The sequence below is a fragment of the Chiloscyllium plagiosum genome, chromosome 4, assembly GCF_004010195.1.
Source record: "Chiloscyllium plagiosum isolate BGI_BamShark_2017 chromosome 4, ASM401019v2, whole genome shotgun sequence".
Lineage (NCBI taxonomy): Eukaryota > Metazoa > Chordata > Chondrichthyes > Orectolobiformes > Hemiscylliidae > Chiloscyllium > Chiloscyllium plagiosum.
The window spans coordinates 38343795-38365266 of NC_057713.1; the positions used below are offsets into that span (position 1 = coordinate 38343795).

The 21472-nt window shown below is 46.0% G+C and overlaps 1 protein-coding gene across 9 annotated transcripts in view; it reads right to left on the bottom strand.

Moving 5' to 3' along the window:
• LOC122548968 (transmembrane protein 241-like) overlaps nt 1-13056 on the bottom strand; it is a 120776-nt gene extending 107720 nt beyond the window's left edge. For 4 of the 9 annotated variants that reach the window (XM_043688005.1, XM_043688011.1, XM_043688008.1 and 1 more), the window contains exons 1-4: nt 12758-13055; nt 9653-9699; nt 9465-9545; nt 8578-8659 (exon numbers count right to left, since the gene is read on the bottom strand). In XM_043688005.1, the coding sequence (XP_043543940.1) occupies nt 8578-8659; nt 9465-9545; nt 9653-9699; nt 12758-12823 (276 nt within the window). In that variant the 5' untranslated portion in view covers nt 12824-13055. Of the gene's footprint in view, nt 1-8577; nt 8660-9464; nt 9546-9652; nt 9700-12757 lie in introns of all 9 variants that reach the window. The other 5 variants (XM_043688006.1, XM_043688007.1, XM_043688004.1 and 2 more) reach the window with 4 other exon arrangements.
• Nucleotides 13057-21472: the final 8416 nt, after the last annotated feature.

A 21472-nucleotide genomic window follows, 5' to 3' on the forward strand; every position in this document is an offset into this window, starting at 1 on the left:
CCCCCACCCTCCTCTAGCTTATCTCTCCACGCTTCAGGCTCTCTGCCTTTATTCCGGATGAAGAGCTTTTGCCCGAAACGTCAATTTCGCTGCTCCTTGGATGCTGCCTGAACTGTGCTCTTCCAGCACCACTAATTCAAAATCTGGTTTCCAGCATCTGGAGTCATTGTTTTTACCCTGTAGGACAGGAGTCCATTCAGAAGTAAGAGAGGGTGGGGCTGAAAGCAGCAGAACCAGATCCACAGGACTGACAACTCTGCAGTCAGCCAACCAAAACTGAATGGATGGCAGATCTGAAACTAATCAAAAACTTGAGATCGGAAAAAAAATTAAGCTATTTCCAAGATACTTATAGAGTAAGAATGCCATTTGCTTTATCTTAATAAATGCATCAAACTTATTTCCTCACCACAATGTAACTAATTGTTACTTAAAATAATTTAGTGATTCTGCTCAAAATCCAGTTGACATGGTTGATCTCACTCTACAAAAAGATAAGGCTGTAACAGATCCTTCTTTAACGAATGTTGGTTGTTTTGCTTTGATTAAATCTCATAACTGAATTTTGAGTAGGACCTCAACTTAAGCTTTTACTAAGCATTTATTAGCTTGTATACCTCTGTGAGGTCACCTCTCAAATGCCGCCCACCCATAAACATGCCAAGTTTCTGCAGCCTTTCCACGCAATTCAAGTTTCTTAGCTGTAGGGATCATCACACACTCTTCCCTGCATTGACTCCACTTAATTTTCTCCCATATTTCCTGACAGCAAGAACTGAACACCATACAGGAAACAAAGTCTGAGATGAGCAGTACAGCTTTCTAATTCGTTTTTCCCTGGTGCATTTTGCCTCCCCAATTATGCTTCCCTCCACATATCTTAGCTCCTCTGATTAATTCCTATTTGAGTGTCATTAATATTCAATCCTTTGTGTGTTTTCTCCCTGCAGGAACAGGTTATTCTTGTTTCGCTCTGGTGCGCAAACTTACAAAATATATTGTTCAACTCTTCAAGCCTGTTCCGCCAATCAACACGATCATGTTTGGTCTGTATGTGTTCTGAATTTCACTATTGGTAGCCATCAGTTTTTTTACTTTGCAAGAATCTACTTCACCTTAAAACAATTCAATGATCGTGCCTCCACTGTTTTACAAGGTACAGAGTTTCAAAGTTGCACAACACACTGAAGGGAAAAAAAAACAATTCCATCTCTGTCCAGAAAGGGAGACCCCACATTTTAATTGTTCACTATTTCTGGACTCACCCACAACAGTAATCATCCTTTCCATGTCCACCTTGTCAAGGTTAATCAAGATCTTATGAAGTTCAAACAATTAAGTCCTTATTCTTCTAAATGCCAGCGTAAACAAGCCCAATGCCATTCAACATTTCCTCATGAGATAACCTGCTCACACTAGGTATCAATCTAGTAAATTGCCTCTGATCTGACCCCAATGCATTTACATTGTTCCGTAAACAAGGAGACCAAAACTGCACAGAGAGAGAGGTGGTCTCATCGATACCTTGTATAACTATAGCAAAGCATTCTCTCTTTAGTGCTGAATTCCTCTTATAAAAAGAATAGCATCCCATTAGTTTTCTTGATTCTATGTTTTACCTGCATTTTAACTTTGTGGCTCATTCACCTGGACACCTCGATAACCTACTTTTCTGTTCTTCCTGCCAAAGTGAAGAACTTCACATTTTCCCATGTTAGACTCCTGCTGGCCTGTATTCTTGTTCTGTCGTCTTCCCAACACACTGTCCTAACTATTTTTCTGTCATCAACAAATTTAGTCACCATACTTTCGATCCCCTCATCCAAGTTATTGATACAAATTGTAAAATGTTGACAGCCCAGCATAGAACCTTTTAGGATTCAGCTCATCACATGTTACCAATCTGAAAAAGACTCATTTATATGCACTGTTTTCTTTCAGCCAGCCAATCTTCCATGTTCTGTTACCATGTTACCCCCTAGATCATGAGCTCTTTCTTTGAGCAATAACTTTTTATGCTGAACCTGGTCAAATAACTTCTGGAAATCCAAGACAATGGGCTCCCCATTATCCACAACGCATGTTACTCCATCAAAAGAATTCCATTGAATTGGTTAATCACAATTTAGCAAGCAGAAAACCATCTAACCCTTCTCAATTACGTTGCATTTCTGCCGTGCCTAGTTGAAATGATTGATTTATGTCACAACAGACTCTGCAATAAATGACAAACAATTTTTTAAAATCTTCATTTTTTTTCCTCAAAAGGAATTTTCTATGGTGGGCCATCTCTTCTATTACAAGGTGATTCATTTCTGTCAAAATTGACTGTGGGTGCCTTTTCAGAAATAAAAAATGCAATATCTGTCTTTATTAGACTATTCTTGTCACTTATGAGAGAGTCAGATTTCGAAATTTAGGAACTGGAATGGGATTCAGACATTAAGCAAGACCAGAAGAGATAGATAAACAGCCCTGAAGTGAAACCTTGAGGACACACTTCACAAGAACAGCAACAGAACTACACAGAGGAATGAGAGGTTCCTGATGCTGAAAGCTTTGCTGCAATCAATTGGTAGCACTCAACTGGATCAGGGTCTGGGTTCAAATCCCACTCTAGGAGTTCAGTACAAAATTCAAAGCAGATATTGAGGGAGCACTGCCCTGTCCGAGGTGCTGTCTTTCTGAGGAGTTTTTAAACTGAGCTCTCATCGACCCACATGGGAGATAAGGCCACAAAATATAGGAGTAGAATTGAGCAATGCTGTACGTTTGGATTATCGCTGGTATGTTAGTCAACCCCATTCTCCTGCCTTCTCCCCATAACCTTTCCCGACTAATCAAGAACCTCGCTCTGTCTTAAATACACTCAGCACTTTAATAGCCTCTACAGCTTTCTATAGCAATGAGTTCCACAAATGAACCATCTTCTGGCCAAAACAAAATTCATCCTCATCTCACTTCTAAAAAGTTATCCCTTCATTCTGAGGTTGTGCTTTCAGGTCTCTGTTTCTCCTACCATTGCATACATCTCCATGTCAAAGCTATCCAGGTCTCTCGTATTTTGCAGGTTTCAATGAGATCCTCCCTCATCCTTCTAAATTCTGTGTATAGACACACAGTGCCCGATCACTCCGCACATGATAAGCTGTTTATCCCAAATATCATTCTTACACTTTGCCTGGACGTCGCCAAGGGCAGCACATTCATCCTTAGATATGGTGCCCAGAACTGCTCACTATATTCTAAATGCAGTCTGGCCAGAACCTTATACAGCCCCAGTAGTACTTCTCTGCTCTTGTATTCTAGTCCTCTTGGAATGAATGCTAACATTGCCTTTGCATTCCTAACTGCCACTGAACCTGCACGTTAACCTTAAGAGAATCCTAAACTAGGACTCCCAAGTCCCTTTGTGTTACAGATTTCTGAAGTCTTTCCCACATTGGAAAATACTCCAGGCCTCCATTCTTCCTACCAAAGTGCATAACCTCACACTTTCTCATTGTATTCCATTTGCCACTTCATTGCCCACTCTCCTAACCTGTCCAAATCCCTTCTTCACGCCTCCCTACTTCCTGATCCTCCATCTATCTTTACATCATCTGTAAACTTAGCAACCATGCCCTCAGTTCCTTTGTCTGGATCACGAATGTATAATGTGAATAGGAGAAAGTGAGGACTGTAGATGCTGAAGATCAGAGTCGAAAAGTGTGGCACTAGAAAAGCACAGCAGATCAGGCAGCATCTGAAGAGCAGAGGAAATCGATATTTCGGGCATAAGGAATGTGGGGGGAGAAGGGGCTGATAGATAAAAGAGGGTGAGGGAGCTGGGAAGGCGATAGGTATGTAGAAGTAGGGAGGGGGTGATGGTGATACATCAGAGGGGAGGGTAGAGTGGATAGCTGGAAAGGAAGATGTTCAAGTAGAACAGTTCAAGAAGGTAGTGTCAAGTTGGAGGGCTGGATCTGGATTATGTGGGGGAGTGGAGAGGAGGAAACTGGCGAAGTCAACGTTGATGCCATGTGGTTGGACGGTCCTAAGGTAGAAGATGAGGCTTTCTTCCTCCAAGCATTGGGTGGCTAGACTTTGGTGGTCGAGGAGGCCCTGGACTTGCATGCCCTAGGCGGAGTGGGAGGGGGAGTTGAAGTGTTCAGCCACAGGACCGTGGGGTTGTTTGGTGTATATGTCCCAGAGATGTTCTCTGAAACATTCCACATGTTGGTCTCCTGCCTCCCCAATGTAGAGGCGACCACATTGACAGCAACAGATACAGTGTGGATATGCATGAAAATCTCTGCTGGATGTGGAAGGAATCTTTGGGACCTTGGACGGAGGTTAGGGGTGTGGGGCACAGGTTTTGCATGTCTTGTGGCGGCAAGGTGCCTGGAGTGGAGCGTGGGGACCAAATGAGGGAGTAAAGGAGGGAGCGGTCTCTGCGGAATGCCGATAGGGATAGGGAGGGAAATATATCTCTGGTTATGGGGTTTAATTGTAGGTGGTGGAAATGGCGGAGGATGATGCGTTGTATCTGGAGATTAGTGGGATGGAGGGCCTCCTCCACTGCCAAATCCAAGGCACCCAACAACTGGAAGAAGAATGCCTCATCTTTCACCTCGAGACCCTCCAACCACACGGCATCAACGTCAACTTCATCAGTTTCCTTATCTCCCCTCCCCCCTCCCACCTCTTCCTGGATCCAACCCTCCAACTTGGTACCAGCTTCTTGACCTGTCCATCTTCCTTCCCACCTATCCACTCCACCCTCCCCGATCATCACACTCCGGCATCTACCTATCGCCTTCCCAGCTACACCTCCCATCTTCCTATTTATCTCTCAGCTCCCCCACGCCACTTCCTGATGAAGGGTTTATGCCCGACACATCAATTCTTCTGCTCCTCGGATGCTGCCCGACTTGCTGTTCTTTTCCAGTGCCACACTTTTCCACTATAATGTGAATAGTTTGGTCCCAACAGAGACCCCTATGGAACTCCACTAGTCACCAGCTGCCATCCTTAAAAAGACCCCATTATCTCCATTCTCGGCCTTCTATCAGTTAGCCAATGCTCTGCTCATATCAAGGGTCTAATCCCGAGAAAACTAATGGAGTTTTCACCCACCTCCTGACCAATATTCATTCCTCAATCAGTAATACCAAAAGCAGAATACCTGATCAACGTTACACTACTGTTTGAGAGAATTTGCTGAGTACACGTTGATTCTCTCATATTCTCATACTTACGATGACTACACATCAAACTCAGTAAAGCACTTGGGGACCTCTGGTGGTCATGAAAATGGCAATCATTGTAAGCCTTTCTTTTCTTTCAAAAGATGAAGCAGAGAGTGGCTGCACTAAACACGAGACAAGGAATAGAACAATCTGGGAGAGGAGACTAAAGAAGGTGCAGGAATGGAAGGGAACCGAGTGTCAGGGATTTGTAAACAGGGATAAATATTTTCAAACTGAAAGATGGTTGGAGTCAGCAGTGATAGGGGGAAGTGGTAAGCAAAAGGCATCCCTGATCACCAATGAACTGAGAGAACATGCCAAAGCACAGTTAAGAGTCAAATTGGTTTCTGTGGTTCTGAAGACACACGTACAGCAACCTATTATGGAGGGCTGAGTCTTTTCCCTACAGGACATCAATCAGCCAGATGGGCTTTTATGACAAATTGATGATAGTTCCATAGTCACCATGACTGGGTGCATTTTCAATTCCAGATTTTACAAATCTAAATTCCTGCTGCTGTGATGGGATTTGAACTTATGACCCTGAAGCATTAGCTCAGCCCGCTGAATTACTACCAGCCCGGTGATATTGTCACTACATCACCATCTCTTAGGGGGCGAAGGTGCAGGTGAACTGGAGTTTGTGTGGGTCGTACCCGATTGGTGATTGTTGAGAAAAATGAAACCTGTACGTAACGGAACGTGAACAAGGGTTTCAGTGGCGATGCAGCTTGAGTCGTTGTTCCTTTGGGAAGCTCTACAGAGCTGGAAAATAAGCAGTTGGGAGGACACAGAAATCAGGTCAGGAGAGATACCCAAAATGGTGCCAGTGCAAGGACAAGGTCATGTTTATTATTAGGATGCATTGTCATTTTGCAACATGGTTCCTGCCTGAAGCTGGTGGGAGCAGTGAAAATTACAGATGGCTACTGCCACTGGCAGGAACCAAAAGAATAAGGTCTGGCACCAAAATAAGCCAACAGTTTATAGAGTCATACAGCATGAAAACAGACTCTTTGGTCCAACTAGTCCAGAGACATGTTGGGAACTTGTTACGAAGCTGTGTTGAATAATAATGAGTCGAAAAGAATGCATGGCCCCTTTCAGAGAGGAAGTGCTCTTCTGAGCTTAAAAAGGTACAGCAAATGCTGCCAGTGTACAGAGCAGCTACAAGATGGGGTTAGAGAAGCTAGGAATTCTGATAAGGATGTAGAAGATTATGATTGTTTAAATAAGGTAGACAAAGAAATCCAAGAGTGATGGATGCAAAGACAATCAATTATTTCAAAATGAAATTGGATGGACACTTGATAGAAATAAATCTGCAGGGCTCTAGTGACAGTAGGAATGGGACTAATTGGATTGTTCTCCAAGGGTTGGCACAAAAACAATGGGCCTAATGGTCTACTTCTGGATCATAATGCCTCTATATCTCTAACACTTAAATGATGACATTTACATGTAAGATTGAAGTGGTATGTCAGTTTGTGTAAAACAAAATTAATATCAAGTTGAAGTGAACAAAAATAGAAATTGCTAGAAAAGCTTAGCAGATCCAGCAGCATCTTTGGAGAGAAATCAGTACTAACATTTCAGGTCAGAACTTGCAGAGCGTGAGGGTCACTCAACCCAAAACATTAACTCTGATTTCTCTTCATAGATGCTGCTTGACCCGCTGACCTTTTCTAGCAATTTCTATTTTTGATTCTGATTTACAGCATCTGTAGTTCTTTCAGTTTTTATTTAATTTTCGTTTAAAATCCACTACTTTCCTATACCTGCTGAATCTGTCTATTTTTGTCACTTCTGATGCATGATTTTAACCTGATTATTTCACATGGATACAAATGTTTTAATGCAAGTTACAATGCAACTCAATCTTGAGGCTGTGAATGTTCTTTTTGGATAAAGTCCCACCATTATAATTGGATTGGTTCCACCAGGCGGGTTTGGTGCACAGAGCTTTGGGACCTTTTTTTGTCATCAAACTGTTTAGGCATGTTATGACATAGCTCTGTGGCCATCAATCCCAAAGTGGGATCTGAACTCGGACCTTCTGGGCCAGAGGTAGAGATGTTACACATGCACCATAACACTCTCAGCTTTGGGCAATAACTCTTCAGATGTATTTTTGTTTGCAACAACGTGCCAGGGCAGGTGGGTCTTGAACCTGGACCTTTCGGATCAACGGGGGAGGGATATTACCTCTGCGCTACAAAACTCTTACAAACTGAAACTAAATATTAAAATTGCAATTCCAAACTTGAGCTGACTGAATTTCCTCAGTGTCCAACTTACCAATGCGAGAATAAAAGACATACTGTAAAACGTGACATTTGTGCCAACTCACTGAGCAACATTTCCAAACCCACAGGAGAACCAGCAGTCGATATACTCTAGAACAAAACTTAATTTCTGATGTTCCAAGTTTACATTGCCGGTGGGAAGCTTCACCCAGTAATGTGCATGTCGGAATCGCTGGTACAATGCTTACCACTTTGGTCAAGAGAAAACTATGGGCACTGCTCCCTTGATTTTCTGATACCAACATGTTGACGGGCAAACCATCTTACTGACAGCACCGATTGCAAGAAGTCCCAAGCCCAAGCCCATAAACACAAGCCACCAGCACCAGCACCCCTCCACCCTCGATGTGAACTTTGGTGAGGTCAGATGAAATCATCTGCTGCACGTCTTTTCTCACAAACTACAATGGCTTGCATTTATATAGTGCCTTTAATCAGGAAAACGAGTGCCGATAATGTCTGCTGAAAGAACTGCGGATGCTGTAAATCAGAAGTGGAAACAGAAGTTTCTGGAAAAGCTCAGCAGGTCTGGCAGCACCGGTGGAGAGAAATCAGAGTTAACGTTGTGGGTCCAGTGACCCTTTCTCAGAACCCATCCTCTGAGGAAGGGTCACCGGACCTGCAATGTTAACTTTGGTTTCTCTGCGCAGATGCTGTCAGTGCCTGCTGAGCTTTTCCAGCAACTTCTGTTTTTGTACCTAGTCAGATGCAGTTCGCTTCAGCTCAAGTTGCAAAACATTGAAAATGCTGTGATTTAATAAGAGTACAGCATTTAAAATTTGATTTTCATTGCTGTGTGCAAAGGGCTCACCTCATTTGGAACAGTGACTACACTTCTCAAGTTCTTCAATAGCTAGAAAGCACTTTACAGGCTGTTCTGAGCCCTTGACAGACACCATTTAAATGCCAGTCTTAATACAGCATTTGTAAATGCAAATAGACTGCTTCAACATGGTTTACAAATGTCCAACAAAACACTTCATCCAAGTCATCCTTCTCACCCCAAAGCTCCCCTTCCTAAACCAAAGAAAAGTCCTTACCAGTTTAGATAATGCCCGGGAACCTGCATAAATATTACCCACAAACAGTAATGCACCAGGGATCCAGGAAACCTTGGCAGACCTATCAAAGTTTAAATCACATGGTTAGCTATAAGATCAAATCTTATTCCTTTAATACACCTAGATATGTCATTGCTTGGAGCTAATATCACTTGACTAACAATGCTTGTTTCATCACATTACTAGGTAAAAACAATGACTGCAGATGCTGGAAACCAGAGTCTAGATTAGAGTGGTGCTGGAAAAGCACAGCAGTTCAGACAGCATCTGAGGAGCATGAAAATCGACGTATCGGGCAAAAGCCCTTCATCAGGAATACAGACAGAGAGCCTGAAGGGTGTTTCAAAGTAATTTCCCAGCAATATTTTGCTCCCCAGATTAATAACCATTCAACTTCTAGATTCAGGAAAGTCAAAAAGAGTTTCCAACCACCGTCACTTCAGCAGGCTAACGGAAACTCCATTATGGAGTCAGTCTAGGGTTTCAAATTGGTTGGAGTAACTTCAGGATGCCACAAGTAAACTCCTATTGAAAACTGTATCTTTCTCTGATATCTTCTCTGGTTGTCCAAACGCGCACAAGGAAAGCTATGACAGATTATTTTGAAATTAATTTGCAAGATGTGAGGCATCTGGAATCCACTATGATAAGTTGTCCAGACACAACTACACCATTGCAGCTGGTTTCACACAACCCAATGACTTACTTGGAATTGAGAGTCTGTCTTTCAATTGTGAAATATGTATTTAGCCTAAATCAGTCAGTCTAGGCATAAAAGCTGAAAGCTGTGTGATCATTGGATCTGAAGTCTGGAGATCAGCACATGCTTTTAGTTGGAGTAAATAATTTTACCACAATTTCCTTACCATAGAGCATTTTTCCTGATTTCCACCCTTCCTAGTTTCCAGGCTGTCAGAAGAAATAAACTTCCCACGAGTGTCTGCCAACTGCAAAAGGAGAAAAAGGGAATGGAGAGGTAATTACAATTCACAATAAATTATGGGCCAGTTCAGCAGTTCTAAATGCTACAAAATTACTGGAGGTTGATACTCACCCTTGAAAAATTGTGGGATAAGTAAACTTCAGTTGTGAAAGGACATACTGGGAAAAAAAAGATCAATTAGATCCTTGCGCTTTGCACTCAGACCAAAATTTCAAGCTAAAGTACTTAAAGTGATACAAACCTGGAAGTAAGGACTTTCGAACTCTGACATCCTTTGGGCAAGTTTTATCAATGGAGCAACACCCACGTACTACCCCAATTCACCACAGAAATTAGCCACTAGCTTTACTCATTGCCACATATCTACCTTTAAGTTCATTATTCTATGAACTTTGCTGTTAACGCTTACAGTAGATAATGTCTGGATAAAGAACATAACAATACTGTAAACGTTTTTAGCATTGAATAGACTAACAATTATCAATGACCAACCAACACTGATATAATGCTTTTAAACACAGGAAAACAATGCAGGCAGTTCATAGGAAAATGGACTTCGTACAGAATTGCCTTGCGGGAAGAGGTTTGAGGTCAGGAGAGAGAATGTTCTGGATAGATTGAAACAGGAAAACGAGAAGTTTAAAGTTGAGGTGTTGATGAATGAGGGTCTGATAGAAAATAGAAATTGATGAGTATTAGTGCATGGGGCACAGTATTGGATGAGTATAAGATAACAGAGGGTGAAAGAAAGAGCTCGACCAAGAACATTTGGAAAGGTTAAACCTAGACGTAACAACAGCATGATTCAGTATCATAGAAGAGTGGTTATGTTACTGGACCAATAGCTCCACCTGTCTCCTCAACTCCAAAACAAAAAGTCATATTGAACTCAATATTAATTCTGGTTTTCTCTCTACATATGCTGTCAAACCTGCTCTGAATTATTGGCAAGCTGGAGAATCTGAGGATTGTACTAATTACCTAACCGAATTCCAGCATGAAAGTCAGGAATTTAAATTCAATGAATAAAATTGATCTAAAATACAATGTAAAGAAAGGGAGACATTGCAAGAAATAGCAGTTGGATATATCAAAATCATAATCAGATTCAATGGTAACACAGAGTAGATGGGGTGAATGGTCTATTACTGCTTCTATGTTCACATTAGAGACAATGAAATTATCATAAAAAATCATCTGTTTCAGTCAGGGAAGGATTTCTTCTGTTCCGGCCTGTATGTGAATTCAAAAACGTGGTTTGATTTTTAACTATCCTCTATAATTACCCAGCAAGCCACTCAACCGCATTTACAAAGGCAGTTCACCATTAACTTCTCATGGGCAATAAGGGGCACCAATCAACACTGGGCTTGCCCAAGCACGTTTTCCTGTGAATTAATTAAAAAGAACAAACAATTCATCTAGAGACAGTGAGGGGCACTGAATCAGTAATAAGGAGTTGTGAGTTTATTGAGGGGACTGAAGGAAATTTCCTAGGCCCCTTTTTGGCTGAAAGGCACATGGTTGATCCAGTAATAAATGCCAGACGAGCAGCCTAAATAACAAATACAGTGAGCATGCACGTATAAAGAGGTCATGACTGATTAAACCTGATTCCAAGTTTTGAAGGGGGTGAAAAAAGCAAACATTTGAAATTGTTCCCTTGGATTTTAGCAAGGTTTTTGATGAGATTGGTCAGAAAATTAAAGCCAATGAGATCTAAAGTGACAAGTTGGTTCCAAACTTGGCTCAGCAAAGGCTTAGAGTGAATGGGCATTTGTGTGGCTGGATGGCTGTTTCCAGTGCTGCCTCACAGTGCTCACTCAATACTAGGGCCTTGCTATTCATGACATACATCAATGAATTAGGTTCAATACAGGGGGATAATGAACAGGTTTACAGACGACATAAAAGATTGCAGTGTGATTGATGAGAAGACAGCTGCTGACTGCAAAAAGATGATCAGGTAAATTTAAAAGTATCAAATTGAATTCAGTTTGCCGAAGTGAAAAATTGTGCATTTGGGGATGACAAACAAGGCAAAAGAATATACAGCAAGTGATAGGAAGTATAGAGGAACTAATGGACTTTCAAACATGGCTAACAATCTCCAAAGACAGCAGGAAAGGTTGAAACGTTGATCAAAAAGGCCTTTGGGATATGTTATTTTTCTGACCGAGAATATAACAGTAGGAAGGTGCAGTGCCACAGCCATATAAAATAGTAATCAGACTGCAGCTTGAGTAATGCCTAAAGTGTGTAAACACCAGAGAGGGCACAGAGGAGAGTTCAAATTGTACTGTCAGGAATGGAGGACATTAGCTGTGAGTAAAACACGATAGGCTGGGGTTGTTTTCTTTAGCTCAGAGGAACTTGAGTGGAGATTTAACTGAGGTGTATAAACGCTTGCTGGGTTATATGCAACTGTTCGGAAAGATCTATCCTCCTTAAAATGGGGGACAGGGGTGGTCAATAAAAAGGTGTCTAGAATTAAATAATTGGTAGAAGAGTTAGCTCAGGGGTTGGGGAGCACTCTGGCTCTCACTGCCTAGAAGACTGGTACAGGTATAAATCTTCATTGCATGAGAAAGTAAGTGCACCCAAATTGTCAAATCTGAGAAAGGGATGGACCCAGAGCTGGATGGTGGAACTAGGCTGGATGGTTCTGTACTGATTGATGCAAACAGTGAGGCAGTCCAAAACTGTTAAAACCAACTGTAAAATAAATTTAACTGCTTTAGGCTACATGTCCATGTAGGAAACTGATTTATTTCACAGAATTAATACATATAAGTTGAATTATTTACAGTTGTTAACTAACTGTAGCACAATTAGAGCCTTCCTTGGTGCTATTAACCCAGTTAAGAAGTCTCACTATAACTTTGTAGTGAAATGTCCCAGAAAGAAAGTACGCTCAACGCCAAAACTCCTCTCTCAGAATAAAAAAAAACAATGTTGGTTTCAATTTCACCCCGTCCCCACCCACTTCAAATGCTTCATTTGGAAGAATTTATGAACGTTCAAGTAGTTACCACCAGAATCGAGATGTCCAAATCCCAACAGCATCCGCTCACCAGCAGGGAGACAGGGTCAACGTTATCTCTCCTGCTGGACACGGGACTGGGGAAATGGAGCTAAGCTGGGCTAAAAGCCGAGTTGGAAAGAGCTGGTGAAAGTTCAGTGTGTGTTTCCTGCTCCTTTTCCAAACCAGCTCACCTTGTTGGTGAAATAAGAAGCGATGAACAGGAAGCAGAAACAAAGCTCAGGTCCCTTTAACCACATCGGTTTGTGGCAGCGGCCGGGAGAAACCCAGACGGTCTATCACCCGGAGCTGCAGATCCTCCACATCATCACTCGGAGCAGGAACACTCTGAAGCCATCTTTACACATACGTCGCTCGCTGATGAACCAATAAACAGCACATCCTGCTCCGGGCCAAGCTCTTAAAGGGACAGCCCGACTGCATCTGACAGGCAAAGCGTATCCTGAAACAGCAATGCCCTTTGCAATATCCCCTTCACCGGAAACACCAGGACAGCCCTCTGAAATATTCCCAACACTGAAAACACCAGCAGGGCCCTTTGCAATATCCCCTTCACTGGAAACACCAGGACAGCCCTCTGATGCAATATCCCCTTCACCGGAAACACCAGGACAGCCCTCTGAAATATTCCCAACACTGGAAACACCAGCAGGGCCCTTTGCAATATCCCCTTCACTGGAAACACCAGCACAGCCCTCTGAAATGTCCCCTACACTGGAAACACCAGCAGCGCCCTCTGCAATATATCCTACACTGGAAATACCAGCAGAGCCCTTTGCAATATCCCCTACACTGGAAATACCAGCAGAGCACTCTGCAATGTCCCCGACACTGGAAACAACAGCAGAGCCCTCTGCAATGTCCCCTACACTGGAAACACCAGCAGAGCCCTCTGCAATGTCCCCGACACTGGAAACACCAGCAGCGCCCTCTGAAATGTCCCCGACACTGGAAACACCAGCAGCGCCCTCTGCAATATATCCTACACTGGAAACAACAGCAGAGCCCTCTGCAATATTCCCGACACTGGAAACACCAGCAGAGCCCTCTGCAATGTCCCCTACACTGGAAACACCAGCAGAGCCCTCTGCAATATCCCCAACACTGGAAACACCAGAACAGCCCTTTGCAATATCCCAGACACTGGAAACACCAGAACAGCCCTTTGCAACATCCCCGACACTGGAAACACCAGCACAGCCCTCTGCAATATCCCAGACACTGGAAACAACAGCAGAACCCTTTGCAATATCCCGACACTGGAAACACCAGCACAGCCCTCTGCAACATCCCCGACACTGGAAACACCAGCACAGCCCTCTGCAATATCCCCTACACTGGAAACACCAGCACAGCCCCCTGCAATATCCCGTACTCTGCAAACACCAGCTGAGCCCTCTGCAATATCCCCTACTCTGCAAACACCAGCTGAGCCCTCTGCAATGCCTACTCTGCAAACACCAGCTGAGCCCTCTGCAATATCCCCAACGCTGGAAACAACAGCAGAACACTTTGCAACATCCCCTACACTGGAAACACCAGCAGAGCCCCCTGCAATATCCCGTACTCTGCAAACACCAGCTGAGCCCTCTGCAATATCCCCTACTCTGCAAACACCAGCTGAGCCCTCTGCAATATCCCCTACTCTGCAAACACCAGCTGAGCCCTCTGCAATATCCCCTACTCTGCAAACACCAGCTGAGCCCTCTGCAATATCCCCTACTCTGCAAACACCAGCTGAGCCCTCTGCAATATCCCCTACTCTGCAAACACCAGCTGAGCCCTCTGCAATATCCCCTACTCTGCAAACACCAGCTGAGCCCTCTGCAATATCCCCTACTCTGCAAACACCAGCTGAGCCCTCTGCAATATCCCCTACTCTGCAAACACCAGCTGAGCCCTCTGCAATATCCCCTACTCTGCAAACACCAGCTGAGCCCTCCTCTGCAATGCCTACTCTGCAAACACCAGCTGAGCCCTCTGCAATGTCCCCTACACTGGAAACACCAGCAGAACCCTCTGCAATATCCCCAACGCTGGAAACAACAGCAGAACACTTTGCAACATCCCCTACACTGGAAACACCAGCACAGCCCTCTGCAAAATCGCCGACACTCGAAACACCAGCACAGCCCTCTGCTATATCCCCTAAACTGGACACACCGGCAGAGCCCTTTGCAATATCCCGACACTGTAAACACCAGCAGAGCCCTTTGCAATATCCCCTACACTGGAAACACCAGCAGAGCCCTCTGCAATATCCCCGACACTGGAAACACCAGCACAGCCCTCTGCAATGTCCCCTACACTGGAAACACAAGCAGAGCCCCCTGCAAAATCCCCGACACTGGAAACACCAGCACAGCCCTTTGCAATATCCCCGACACTGGAAACACCAGCACAGTCCTCTGCAGTATCCCAGACACTGGAAAAAACAGCACAGCCCTTTGCAATATCCCCTACACTGGAAATACCAGCAGAGCCCTTTCAAATATCCCTAACACCGGAAACAACAGCACAGCGCTCTTTGCAATATCCCCTACACTGGAAACACCAGCAGAACCCTCTGAAATATCCACTACACTGGAAACACCAGCAAAGCCCTCTGCAATATTCCCGACACTGGAAACACCAGCAGAGACCTCTGCAATATCCCCGTCACGGGAAACACCAGCACAGCCCTCTGCAATATCCCCTACACTGGAAACACCAGCAAAGCCCTCTGCAACATCCCCTACACTGGAAAAACCATCACAGCCCTCTGCAATATCCCCTACACATGAAACACCAGAAGAGCCCTCTGCAATATCCTCACACTGGAAACACCAGCAGAGTCCTTTGCAATATCCCTAACACTGGAAACACCAGCAGAGCCCTCTGCAATATGCACTATCTGCAAACTCCAGCACAGTCCCTGCAATATCCCCGTTGCTGGAAACACCAGCAGAGCTCTAAGCAATATCCACTTCACTGGAAACACCAGCAGAACTCTCTGCAATATCCCCAACACTGGAAACACCAGCAGAGCCCTCTGCAATATCCCCGACTTGGAAAAACCAGCACAGCCCGTTGCAATCTCCCCTACACTGGAAACATCAGCAGAACCCTCTGCAATAAACCCGACACTGGAAACACCAGCAGAGCTCGTTGCAAGATCTCCTACACTGGAAACACCAGCAGACCCCTCTAATGTCCCCTACGCTGGAAAAACCAGCACAGCCCTCTGAAATATCCCCTACACTGGAAACACCAGCAGAGCCCTCTGCAATATCCCTAAACTGGAAACACCAGCACAGCCCTTTGCAATATCCCCAACATTAGTAACACCAGCACAGCCCTCTGCAATATCCCCTACACTGGAAACACCAGTAGAGCCCACTGCAATATCCCTACACTGGAAAAACCAGCAGAGACCACTGCAATATCCCCAACACTGGAAACACCAGCAGACCCCTCTGCAATGTCCCCTACACTGGAAAAACCAGCAGAGCCCTCTGCAATATCCCCGACACTGGAAACAACAGCAGAGCCCTCTGCAATATCCCTAAACTGGAAACACCAGCACAGCCCTCTGCAATATCCCCTACACTGGAAACACCAGCACAGCCCTCTGCAATATCCACTACACTGGAAACATCAGCAGAGCCCTCTGCAATGTGCCGACACAGTAAACACCAGCAAAGCCCTTTGCAATATCCCCTACACTGGAAACACCAGCAGAGCCCTCTGCAATATCCCCTACACTGGAAGTACTTGCAGAGCCCTCTGCAACACCCCCTACACTGGAAGCACCTGCAGAGCCCTTTGCAATATCCCAGACACTGGAAACACCAGCAAAGCCCTCTGCAATATCCCAGACACTGGAAACACCAGCACAGCCCTTTACAATATCCCTGACACCGGAAACAACAGCACAGCGCTGTGCAATATCCCCTATAATGGAAACACCAGCAGAACCCTCTGCAATATTCCCGACATTGGAAACACCAGCACAGCCCTCTGCAATATCCCCAACATTAGTAACACCAGCACAGCCCTCTGCAATATCCCCTACACTGGAAACACCAGCACAGCTCTCTGCAATATCCCCTACACTGGAAACACCAGCAGACCCCTCTGCAATGTCCCCTACACTGGAAACACCAGCAGAGCCCTCTGCAATATCCCTAAACTAGAAACACCAGCAGAGTCCTCTGCAATATCCCTAAACTGGAAACACCAGCAGAGCCCTCTGCAATATCCCTAAACCGGAAACACCAGCACAGCCCTCTGCAATATCCCCTACACTGGAAACACCAGCACAGCCCTTTGCAATATCCACTACACTGGAAACATCAGCAGAGCCCTCTGCAATGTGCCGACACAGTAAACACCAGCAAAGCCCTTTGCAATATCCCCTACACTGGAAACACCAGCAGAGCCCTCTGCAATATCCCCTACACTGGAAGTACCTGCAGAGCCCTTTGCAACATCCCCTACACTGGAAGCACCTGCAGAGCCCTTTGCAATATCCCAGACACTGGAAACACCAGCAAAGCCCTCTGCAATATCCCAGACACTGGAAACACCAGCACAGCCCTTTGCAATATCCCCTACACTGGAAACACCAGCAGAGCCCTTTACAATATCCCTGACACCGGAAACAACAGCACAGCGCTGTGCAATATCCCCTATAATGGAAACACCAGCAGAACCCTCTGCAATATTCCCGACATTGGAAACACCAGCACAGCCCTCTGCAATATCCCCAACACTGGAAACACCAGCAGAGCCCTCTGCCATATCCCCTACACTGGAAACACCAGCAGAGACCACTGCAATGTTCCCTGCACTGTAAACACCAGCACAGCCCTCTGCAATATCCCATACACTGGAAACACTATCAGAGCCCTCTGCAATATCCCTTACAATGGAAACACCATCAGAGCCCTCTGCAATGTTCCCTGCACTGTAAATACCAGCACAGCCCTCTGCAATATCTCAGACACTGGAAACATCAGCAGAACCCTCTGCAATATCCCCAATGCTGGAAACACCAGCACAGCCCTCTGAAACGTCCCCTACACTGGAAACACCAGCAGCACCCTCTGCAATATCCCCTACACTGGAAAAACCAGCAGAACCCTTTGCAATATCCCCTACACTGCAAACACCAGCAGAGCCGACAGCAATATCCTCTTCACTGGAAACACCAGCACAGCCCTCTGCAATGTCCCTACACTGGAAACATCAGCAGAACCCTCTGCAATATCCCCTTCACAGGAAACACCAGCAGAGCCCACTGCACCACCCTCAACAGTGGAAACACCAGCACACCCCTCTGCAATATCCCCAACACTGGACACACCAGCAGAGCCCTCTACACCACCGCCTACACTGGAAACAGCAGCCGAACCCTCTGCAATATCCCCGACACTGGAAACACCAGCACAGCCCTCTGCAATATCCCCAATACTGGAAGCACCAGCAGAGCCCTGTGCAATATCCCCTTCACTGGAAACACCAGCAGAGCCCTCTGCAATGTCCCCTACATTGGAAACACCAGCAGAGCCCTCTGTACAGCCCCTTACACTGGAAATTCCAGCAGAACCCACTGCAATATCCCCTCCACTGGAAACACCAGCACAGCCCTCTGCAATATCCCCTACACTGGCAACACCAGCACAACCCTCTGCAATATCCTCGATAATGGAAACACCAGCAGAGCCCTTTGCAATATCCCCTACCCTGGAAATACTAGCAGAGCCATCTGCACCACTCCCTACACTGGAAACACCAGCAAAGCCCTCTGCAATATTACCTTCTCTGGAAACACCAGCACAATCCTCTGCAATATCCTGTAAATAGGAATCACCAGCACAGCCCTCTGCAATATTCGCGACACTCGAGAAACAGCAGAACCCTCTGCAATATCCCCTCCACTGGAAACACCAGCACAGCCCTCTGCAATATCCCCTACACTGGCAACACCAGCACAACCCTCTGCAATATCCTCGATAATGGAAACACCAGCAGAGCCCTTTGCAATATCCCCTACCCTGGAAATACTAGCAGAGCCATCTGCACCACTCCCTACACTGGAAACACCAGCAAAGCCCTCTGCAATATTACCTTCTCTGGAAACACCAGCACAATCCTCTGCAATATCCTGTAAATAGGAATCACCAGCACAGCCCTCTGCAATATTCGCGACACTCGAGAAACAGCAGAACCCTCTGCAATATCCCCTCCACTGGAAACACCAGCACAGCCCTCTGCAATATCCCCTACACTGGCAACACCAGCACAACCCTCTGCAATATCCTCGATAATGGAAACACCAGCAGAACCCTCTGCAATATCCCCTCCACTGGAAACACCAGCACAGCCCTCTGCAATATCCCCTACACTGGCAACACCAGCACAACCCTCTGCAATATCCTCGATAATGGAAACACCAGCAGAACCCTCTGCAATATCCCCTCCACTGGAATCACCAGCACAGCCCTCTGCAATATCCCCTACACTGGCAACACCAGCACAACCCTCTGCAATATCCTCGATAATGGAAACACCAGCAGAACCCTCTGCAATATCCCCTCCACTGGAATCACCAGCACAGCCCTCTGCAATATCCCCTACACTGGCAACACCAGCACAACCCTCTGCAATATCCTCGATAATGGAAACACCAGCAGAACCCTCTGCAATATCCCCTCCACTGGAATCACCAGCACAGCCCTCTGCAATATCCCCTACACTGGCAACACCAGCACAACCCTCTGCAATATCCTCGATAATGGAAACACCAGCAGAGCCCTTTGCAATATCCCCTACCCTGGAAATACTAGCAGAGCCATCTGCACCACTCCCTACACTGGTCACTGGAAACACCAGCACAGCCCTTTGCAATATCCCCTACACTGGAAATACCGGCAGAGCCCTTTCAAATATCCCTAACACCGGAAACAACAGCACAGCGCTCTTTGCAATATCCCCTACACTGGAAACACCAGCAGAACCCTCTGAAATATCTACTACACTGGAAACTCCAGCACAGACCTCTGCAATATCCCCAAAGCTGGAAACACCAGCAGAGCCCTCTGCAATGTCCCTTACACTGGAAGCACCAGCAAAGCCCTCTGCAATATTCCCGACACTGGAAACACCAGCAGAGACCTCTGCAATATCCCTGACACTGGAAACACCAGCAGAGCCCTCTGCAATATCGACTTCACTAGAAACACCAGCAGAGCCCTCTGCAAAATCCCTGACAGCGGAAAAACCAGCACAGCCCTCTGCAATATCCCCTACACTGGAAACACCAGCAGAGCTCCCTGCAATGTACCCTAAACTGGAAACACCAGCAGAGCTCTCTGCAATATCTCGGACACTGGAAACACTAGCAGAGCCATCCTCAATATTCCCGACACTGGAATCACCAGCAGAGCCCTCTGCAATATCCCCTACACTGGAAACAACAGCAGAGCCCTCTGCAATATCCACTACACTGGAAACTCCAGCAGAACTGTCTGCAATATTCGCTACCCTGGAAAAACTTGCACAGCCCTTTGCAATATCCCCGACACTGGAAACACCAGCAGAGCCCTTTGCAATATCCCCTGCACTGGAAATACCAGCACAACCCCCTGCAATATCCCCTACACTGGAAACACCTGCACAGCCGTCTGCAATGTCCCCTACACTGGAAACGCCAGCATAACCCTCTGCCATATCCCCAACGCAAGAAACACCAGCAGAGCCCTCTGCAATATCCCCTACACTGGAAATACCAGCAGAGCCCTCTGCAATATCCCCTACACTGGAAACACCTGCAGGGCCCTTTGCAATATCCCCTACACTGAAAACACCAGCAGGGCCCTCTGCAATATCCCCAGCACTGGAATCACCAGCACAGCTCTCTGCAATATCCCGTAAACTGGAAACACCAGCACAGCCCTCTGCAATATCCCCGACACTGGAAACACCAGCACAGCCCTCTGCAATATCCCTGACACTGGAAACACCAGCAGAGCCCTCTGCAATATCCCCGACACTGGAAACACCAGCAGAGCCCTCTGCAATATCCCTGACACTAGAAACACCAGCAGAGCCCTCTGCAATATCCCTGACAGCGGAAAAACCAGCAGAGCCCACTGCAATATCCACTACACTGGAAACACCAGCAGAGCTCCCTGCAATGTTCCCTAAACCGGAAACACTAGCACAGCCGTCTGCAATGTACCCTACAGTGGAAAAACCAGCACAGCCCTTGCAATATCCCCTGCACTGGAAACACCAGCACAGCCTTCTGCAACATCCCCGACACTGGAAACACCAGCACACCCTCTACAATATCCCAGACACTGGAAACAACAGCAGAACCCTTTGCAATATCCCTGACACTGGAAAAACCATCACAGCCCTCTGCAATATCCCAGACACTGGAAACACCAGCACAGCCCTCTGCAACATCCCCGACACTGGAAACACCAGCACAGCCCTCTCAATATCCCAGACACTGGAAACAACAGCAGAACCCTTTGCAATATCCCCTACACTGGAAAAACCATCACAGCCCTCTGCAATATCCCCTACACTGGAAACACCAGCACAGCCATTTGCAAGATCCCATACACTGGAAACACTAGCACAGCCGTCTGCAATGTACCCTACAGTGGAAAAACCAGCACAGCCCTTGCAATATCCCCTGCACTGGAAACACCAGCACAGCCCTCTGCAATATCCCTGACACTGGAATCACCAGCACAACCCTCTGCAATATCCCGTAAACTGGAAACACCAGCACAGCACTCTGCAATATCCCCGACACTGGAAACACCAGCACAGCCCTCTGCAATATCCCTGACACTGGAAACACCAGCAGAGCCCTCTGCAATATCCCTGAC